This window comes from Megalops cyprinoides, chromosome 4 (assembly GCF_013368585.1).
Source record: "Megalops cyprinoides isolate fMegCyp1 chromosome 4, fMegCyp1.pri, whole genome shotgun sequence".
NCBI lineage: Eukaryota > Metazoa > Chordata > Actinopteri > Elopiformes > Megalopidae > Megalops > Megalops cyprinoides.
Window position 1 is genome coordinate 26,108,446 of NC_050586.1, and position 8,719 is coordinate 26,117,164.

Genomic DNA, 8,719 nt, shown 5'->3' on the forward strand with positions numbered 1-8,719 from the left:
ACACAATATTACCGGTGCTGGAACTACACCACAATTCATCTGTGTCCTGGAAGAACTGACTGGTGAGAAAAATCCAAAGGGATGTCTTCCTAAACTGTGACGTGTTCAAATTCCACCCATTTCACACAGCAGGTTTGCAACCAGATTAATTTATTAATAAAAATACACTGAATTTAAATAACAATTACCATTTCCAACATCACAATGTAAAGAAACAAACTTAAAACAAAATTTAGGAGGAGCCACAAGTCAGTCAGTCAGCCACCAGTCAGTCAGTCAGTCAGTCAGTCTGTCTGTCTGGGTACCTGCACAATGTAGCACATTGTAAATGGTTTGGGGCATGCTCAGCACCGTGCGAGAATCCAGAGCAGACTCAGAGAGCAGAACTATGTGAGTATGTATGTACGTGTACGTGTGCGTGTACATGCGTGCATGTGCGTGTGTGTGTGTGTGTGTGTGTGTGTGTGTGTGTGTGCGCCTGTGACACAGCCCAGGCCAGCTTCTCTACCACAGTGTCCAGGGCGGCTGCTGCAGTGGGAAGGAGGCCAGAGAGGACACGTTGACAGGGATGGAGATCACAGCCCAGGGGAGAGACTGGCTCTGCAGGGAGCGGCGGATCATCATCCTACAGACAGAGAGAGAGAGAGAGAGAGAGAGAGAGAGAGAGAGAGAGGGGGGGGGGGGGGGGGAGAGGGAGAGGGAGAGGGAGAGAGGGAGGGGGAGAGAGGGAGGGAGGAAGGGAGAGGGAGAGAGAGAGAGAGAGAGAGAGAGGGAGGGAAGGAGAGAGAGGGAGGGGGAGAGAGGGGGGGAGGGAGAGAGAGATTTACACACAGCACTCACTGTACACCCACTGACCTTATGGCCTTAAAACAGCACTGGGTGCTGTATGTGTTTGAAAGAGGGAGGGGGTGGGACAGAACAGGGGAGGGGGAGAGCTAGAGAGACAGACAAAGGTTTACATAGCTTGGTGCTTCTGCTGTTATTAAGCTTGTCATCTCTTTGCCCCAAAACGTAGGATGTTTCTGAGATGGGGGGGCTCAACAGGGAAGAGGGAGGGAGGACAGGTGGGCTTTACTGTACATTACATGCATTTAAGAGATGCTCTTATCCAGAGCAACTTCCAGCACCACAGAACATAAGTGTATCCATTCAAGTTAAATGAGCAACAGTGTCAGACCAGGCTAACAACACTTCCAAACCAGTGAGTGTGAGCATAACACTATTCAAGCCCTACCACATGTTAACTTGTGCACTCTGACTAGGCAAAGGAAGCCAAGTATACTACAATGCATCAGTCACCAGAACACATAATCCAAAATACACCACAATACTAAATGTAAAATAAATATCAAATACAAGCAGTAGCAGGTGTTATGGGGTGGGTATTAAAGTGGAACCGAGATGCAGTCTGAAGAGGTGGGTCTTCAGTCTGCGTGGAAAGATGGTCAGTTATTCTGCTCTCTTAAGCTCCATGGGGAGTTCATTCCACCACCAAGGAACCAGTAGAGACAGGCATCGTGACTGAGAGGACCGACCCCATCGGGACGAGACAGTCAGTTGCCCCATAGTTGCAGAGTGTAGGGAAAGAGACAGTAGGGAAAGGGAAAGCTCCGGCAGGGGCTGTCCAGCAGAGGGCACGGGGGTGACTGTGGCCTTACCCATCCCTCCCCAGGATGAAGAGTGCAGGAATGCTAGGCCGGTCCGCCGTTCCGTCCGTGATCATGTCCAGGTACTGACTGTCATTGTCAGATGCATCGTCTGCAATCAGCACCGCCCGGCCCCCGGCCTCCTCCACAACACGGGCCTTCTGCACGAAAGAGCACCCCCTAGAGCAGTGGAGGGCACACTGCATGAGTTCGCCCACAAACACGTGAAAGTGTGAAACAACCTTACAGGGGAAAAGGGACTGGACTGAGAGACATGTTTACAGTATTTGGTATCACACAATTCCTAGGTCCAGTAAGGATGTCTGCACAGTACTCTGTGACGATAGCACTGCTGAGGCCACTAAACTGAGTATGTGTTCACAGAATTATCACGGGGGCTGCATTCTACAGCAATACTGAGTACAGAGCATGTGTGTCAGCCTGAGGTTAGGCATTTACTGTACCACTCCCTGTGGGGAACCCAGCGCGGAATGCACCCTTTACACCACAGACGGAGCTGCTAATGATGCTAACAACACTAATGACACTGACGTCAGCAGCTGTGGGGCTGTTCATCACACCCGTTTGACGCACTCCTCCGTCCCACACATATCTATCTCTCTCTCTCCATTTCTCCCTCTCTCACTGAGTACAAACATGCGCTACCCTCTCTCCAGTAGGGTGACCTGGCCCTCAATTTGGTCTCGGTTTTTCAGCTCTGAGCAGCCATCCACAGGCTCCGCTGGCACCAGGAAGATCTCATCATACGAGGTCGTCTGGGGTCACAGAGGAAAGACAGGATCACACGAATGCACACGCACGCACACACACTCACACTCACATTTCAGCACTAACTGACAAAACCACAGCCCTATCTACAATCCTAAGATAGAAATAAGCAATGGTCGCCAAGCCAACCATACTCACAAAGTCCCCACCAAAGTCGCGGGCAGGGGCTGCACTGAAAATGTAACCAATGTCTGGGGGGCTGAGGATTCGGAAATAGAGCAGCTCGTTCACTCCCAGCGCTGTGAGGGAGGGGGGGAGAGAGAGAGAGCGCGAGAGTGAGGGAGAAACATGGGTAAGTGTATTTATTGTGGTGTTGTTTTTGTAGTCTAATTATATATGTATAATGTATAATAATTATACACTATTCTGTGTGTTTGTTATCCTGGGTGAGAAATTTCCCCTGACGCACAGTAAGGTTTGCATTCATGCCTCTCTGTGTAATGATGCACAGTGACTGACTGCTCTGAGATTCTTTTTGTTGCTGAGAAGTGAAAACAAGTTCCTGGCAGACAGGCCCCTAACCCCAACTAACAGACCACTGCAGTCCACTCTTATGAGTGCATCATGCATTTAATAAGAGTATAGATGTAACAGGAGCCAGCTACACACACACACACACCGGAGGGGGGAAATACTGTGGAAAAAAAAGTCAATTATCCGATTTGCTTTTCTATGGAAGCAGCTGCAATTACCTTCTGTGTGTGTATGTGTTTGATATCACCCTTGCCAACATGCTTTTGCTAGCTGTAATGCGCATGTGCACTGTGGATCAACTGTTCAGAACGCTTGACCACTCGTCTGAGGTCAGTTACTGGACCAATTGTCAGATGTCCAAACCCTGCACAGGCGACTTCAGTACGCTAACGACACATCAGCAAGAGAAGAGAATATGTCGTTTTAGTTTGCCTAGCGAGACGTTAACGACTCTGACAGCTTGCAACAATACTGTAAACTGAACAGTGATACGATTAGCTTGCTGGCCAATTAGCCAGCCCGCTAATGTGGCCGTTTAGCTAACAGTGCAGTTTGCTTGCGAGTTGCATGTGCCTCTTCACCTGATATCCTCCGCAGCTGCAGTAATAAGACCCCAGCAATGAAAATCCTAGTTGCGCTGTCAACACCCATCACAGCTCTTAGCCGAACCTCGTTTTTCTAGTCTGTTACAAATCCGTTTCTCAATCCCCGAATACATCACAGCTCACATTTACGTGCATCGTCCCTGTAGCTGTGCGGCCAATAGTCGGAGAGGCGGAAATAACTCCAGACAACTCCACAGGAATTGGTCGGCGCGTTGCGATCGTTAAGAAGATACGATTGGTGGATACGAATTTCAGTCATGTTACAAACTAACACTTTCAAGGAAGACTTCCGGCGAAACGTTGCGGTATTCTTCTTCTTTAGTTTAATGGCGGCTTACCAGCTTTACGACGCATATTGCCACCTACTGTTTTGGAGTGTGGAGCCGATAAAGTGGTCAGATATTCCCCTCAATCCCTACGAATAAAGAAAATTGAATACAAATTTATGGACTCCTCTGTACCCTTCTGCTGTGTTAAGAATCCACTCCCTCAGTGTTGACACCTGTTCCCACAGATGAGCAGCGTTGAAGGGCCTCTCTCCTCCACCAGACATGTTGAGTGCAGACCAGTTGGGCATTCCCTGGTCTCCAGAGAGGCAAGCTCTGTCCTGCATGCCCTAAACGTAGCTAGCCCATTAACCCCCTCGCCCCTTCTACACCCCTTAACTGTTTTCTGGGTCCTACAGAAATGCCTCCTTGCACATTATAGTTTGTCACCACATATCATTACTTGCTGTTTTGGGATATGGCTTCATTTCACTCTTGCTAAACACAGCACATTAATGTCTACCCTTTCTTGACACTAAAGGCTATTTCTGCAAATTTATCTGCCACCTTACTAATGTGTGTTGGCACCCAGTCGAAACGAGCTCCTGTTCTCATCCTGTGTAGGGAGTGCTAGATCCATGGAGGACAGACCATCCAATGCAGAAGCAGAGCCTGAACAGGTATTCACCCTGTCTGGGCCGACCGGGTGGATTTCTAGTTCACACGCAGTCTGTTCAATCAATCTTATGATTGATTCCCGAATCCCATATGGCATTTCTACACCAACCAGAGGTAAGTGTATTCCCCAGTGATAATAAATAAATAAATAATTATTTTCTGAAATCATTTTTAGCCCTCTAACGTTAGATTTTGCGAACTTGTCTGTCAGAGACGGGACAAACAATTACAGGTTCAAATGGCTTTATTTAAACAGGTTTATACCATGTATAAATACTTCAGGGTGGTTAACGGCCCCTTGGCTTCGCCGCAGGGCCGCAACACACCACCCTGTTGTGGTTTATTTCCATAGAACTGCACCGCCAGTTGTGGTTTACTCCTTACTTAGAAAGTGTCTGGTTATAGTTCCATGGTGTGAATAGTGTCAAAGAATGTTGGCTGACGTAATTCACTAGACTAGAGATTATCGGCTAATGTTAGCTTTCTGAGCTAGTCTGCTTGCACATTTACCAGCTAAGGAGCTAACTGATGCACTTTATTATTTTAGTTCAAGTGGTCACAATGTTTCTTATTCTGATAGAATTGGGCTTTATGGTATATGTACAGTACATTTGAACTATTATTATTATACACTACAAAAGACCACCCAACTAATTAGGTTGCTTCAGAAGGTAACAAAAGTGTACCTAATTGAATTGAGGTTTGCCAAACTGAAAGGGGTTGAATACTGTTGCAAACAGCATATTCCATTTTTCATTTTCTTAAAAAATATTTTGTGGTGTAAAACTCATGTTACTTACTAGTAATTCGTAATTTAAAATATAATATATAGAAAAATATTAATGTATTAATTGTTATCCAGTGAAATGAATGCTTTAGCAGAGGGGTTGAACACTTTTCTAAGGCACTGTATGCATGTCATATTCTCATCCTAGAATCTCCCCTGCGCTGTAGGCAGGGTTGCCAGCTCTCATGTGTTGAGTGTGAAACTCGAACAGAGAACAAGGCTAGAGCCTAATGGTGAATGCATGAGCACTGCAAGCAGGGTTGCCAGTTCATGGAAATACCTGTTAACAGGGATATTTTAAGATGATGGGAAAGAACAACAGAGAATTATAGAGGAATTAATAGATTTTTTTAATAGGGGGTTGTGGAAGAGCAAGCTGACCAGCAATCAACATGTTGTTCTCTTTCTTGTGAAATTATTTGAAATGCAGCCACGTTGTACTTGCTTAATTAATATAGCTGATTGTTCCCTTTAGGCTAAGTGGGGGACATGGGGAAAATCTGAAATATTGCTTCAGTTGGAGGATTTTGTGCTTAATAATAAGAAAATAAGAAAACCAGACATGGCAAGCCTGCACTTTGATGTGCACCACTGTCAACAGGTGTCAGAAGCAACATTTATGAGACAATTATCTTAATGTTTTGAAATAGTTTGCACATATAACAAATACAACCATTCAAATAAGGGTTAACCATAAAATAGCAGATGTGTTTTTCTTTACTTGATTTCAGCTAATGCAATAGTTTTGCCTTCATACACTTATCGCAAATAATCCTTTTCAGAAGAAAAATCAGAAGAAAGAAACTGTAATTTTAAACCAATCTTCAATGACGTTGTTATGATTTAATGTAAACCAATCTCTTTATTATAATTAAAAGGAACACAACTAATGTAATACTACAACACTAAACACAATGAAGTAAAAAGGAATCATCAGTTTTTGGGTGACCCATAAATTAACAAATTAGCAAATCATGAAAACAATAAAATCAAAAACATGTTCATGACAATTGTCAGGTCAGAGATAACGCACCAATTGCCACTGACACACATAAGTCAAAATCTAAAGCTAAAATCAATTAAAAATGGATTCTGAATGTCTGTATGTATAAATCATGTTTATTTAATATTTTATCTTCCAATTTAAAAATTGCTAACATTGCGATATTTATTGCTTCTGGGTTTAGGTGAGCTCCTCTCCTTCTTCTTGCAGTGAATGTGTGCCTCAGAGTTCTGCCTCCTGTCCTTCTTAGGTCCCTTTTCCTCTGAATTGTTGAATCTCTTCCCTCGGCTCATTGTCACCTGAGTGGGGGTGAGAGAGAACAGGATAGACAGTGAGTTTTGTGTGTGTGTGTTTTTTTATTTTTTGTAATACAGAGTTAGTTTACATCTTCAGCACAGTGAAGCTGACCTTCTCTGTATAGGACCATGTTTGAGCTGTCAGCAAATACATACATTATTCTGTTTTGTGTTTGTGTGTGTGTGTATGAATGTTTACATATGTGTCTGTGTGCATGCACACATCTGTATGTGCATGTGTCTGTATGTGTGAGTATGTATGTTTGCATATGTGTGTGCATGCGTGCATGTGTATGTCTGTGTGTGTACGTGTGTGTGCGTGTATGTGTGTGTGTGCTTGTGTGCGTGTGTGTGTGTGTGTGCGTGTGTGTGTGTGTATGCATGCATACGTGCGAATGTGTATGTGTGTGTAAGAGACTTTCCTAATCTACTGCTCTCCTCCATGGTAGAGGTATGATTAGAGTATTATATCCTCCATCACTGGAGTCGCACCCATCACTCAGACAGTGTATACCAGTTGCACAAAACAAGTGCATGTGTGCATGCATGTGTGTGTGTGTGTGTAAGAGACATTCCTATTCACTGCTCTCCTAATAAGACATGGCAGAAGTGTGATGAGATCATTATATCATACATCACTGGAGTTGCACCCATGACATAGAAATTGTATACTGTATGCATAAAACGTGTGTGCCTGCGTGCGTGTATATGCATGCGTGTGTGTGTGTGTGTGTGTGTTTCAGAAAACAGCATGCTGACTCTACAGTAGGCAGAATTTCATATCCCTGTCTCTGACCTGGTTGATCTAGTTACAGAGTGCTAATTCTAAGAACTGTGATGAAAGCAGAAGAGTTTGTGAACTTTGTCACAAGACACAAAAGCAACACCACCTTAAATTCATTCTAAATGTCCTCATACTAATCATTAATCTTACATCAATTATGGATTACACTCAAACATTCTCAGGTCACAGCAATTATTAGGCATGTGCATGTGTGCTCAAATTGAGTGGGAGGGTCTCTGGGCAGAGAGTTTAAGTTCTTTTTGAATAAGAGGGTATGTCTCTGGGCGGAGTGTCTAAAGTGCTTTTTGAGTCAGAGGGTGAGTCTGTGGGTGGAGTGTGTGGGTGCTTGGTGAATGGGTGTTTGAGCGAAATAAATAATTACTCAGAGCTGGTAGGCAAATTTTGAGAGGAAGCCCTGAGGCTTTTAATAGCATGCAGAGAGGAGACATCACAAACAACCAACAGAATTCAGCCACAAGTGCACACAGGCACTGAGAGAGAACGCACAGTTCACCCACACAGTGGCCACAGAACTTGGCCTGTCTGTGTGGTGAAAATAAAACAATACAACCAAACTATGACAACAGACAGAACACAACATTGGTCACTGTCAGAACAGTCACAACAGTCACTTGTCATGCAGCTGCAGCAACTAAATAAGGAACAGCATAATTCCACTGCCAATGGCAGTTGAAATGCCCCAGTGTTACATCACTGCTCTGGCCAGCTTTAGGGTAACACACACATGCCTCTGCATGGAGGGGTAGCTGAATGCATGTACCTGAACCCTATGGAGCTGCTCCTAGAGCACCTGAAAGCCTTGCAGAGTTTATCAAAGACAGTCTAGGTACTGATTTCTAAAATCCACTCTGAGGTCTAGCACACATTGAATGTGGCTGATCAGTGCAACTTTTTCACATGTCAGTTCTTACTCCCCCTGCATTCTGCCAACATGGTACAATCCAGAGATGATTCACAACTTCAGATGGACAATGGGAAATGATGCATGAGGGGGCAGTTTCGATGATGGTGACAACAGTGATACGGTAGATATAATGATTTAGTGGACAGAAAAGTCTTTGTCAGTCAGATAAACTCCATCAAATTAGCTTATGCCACTTTTAATAAATAAATACAATAAATAAAATAAACACTCAATAAATAAATTCATTCAAGAGATTTTGTTGAACATGAATGCTTGCAGCTTTGTTAGCTTTTGATACTGTATAACTGGCTATACCTGATCACTGTCTGGGGGGTGTGACGTGGCCCCGTGTGCAGAAATGAGGTGTGTGACATAGTAAGGAGAGAGAGACAGAGAGAAACAGGGTGACAGGGGGAAAGCCCCGGTGACGTGAGAAAAGAGAAGTGCAGAAGGGCAGCGTGGGACT

At 44.3% G+C, this 8,719-nt stretch overlaps 1 protein-coding gene across 1 annotated transcript; it reads right to left on the minus strand.

Annotated features, from left to right (window-relative positions):
* Window positions 1-282: 282 nt before the first annotated feature.
* Window positions 283-3,664, minus strand: LOC118777239 (protease-associated domain-containing protein 1-like). The gene is made up of 5 exons (XM_036528028.1): window positions 3,491-3,664; window positions 2,574-2,674; window positions 2,313-2,422; window positions 1,659-1,826; window positions 283-625 (listed from the first exon to the last, which is right to left on the minus strand). Exons 1-5 carry the CDS (start codon window positions 3,558-3,560, stop codon window positions 505-507), a joined length of 570 nt encoding a protein of 189 aa, XP_036383921.1. The 5' UTR covers window positions 3,561-3,664; the 3' UTR covers window positions 283-504.
* Window positions 3,665-8,719: the final 5,055 nt, after the last annotated feature.

Excerpts from the sequence above, each read along its gene's own strand:
- LOC118777239 (XM_036528028.1), bottom strand. The coding sequence starts at position 3,560 with ATGGGTGTTGACAGCGCAACTAGGATTTTCATTGCTGGGGTCTTATTA. Across the intron at positions 2,675-3,490 it reads GCAGCTGCGGAGGATATCAG|CGCTGGGAGTGAACGAGCTG; the intron begins GTGAAGAGGCAC and ends CCTCCCTCACAG. Across the intron at positions 1,827-2,312 it reads GTCACCCTACTGGAGAGAGG|GGGGTGCTCTTTCGTGCAGA; the intron begins GTAGCGCATGTT and ends CCACTGCTCTAG.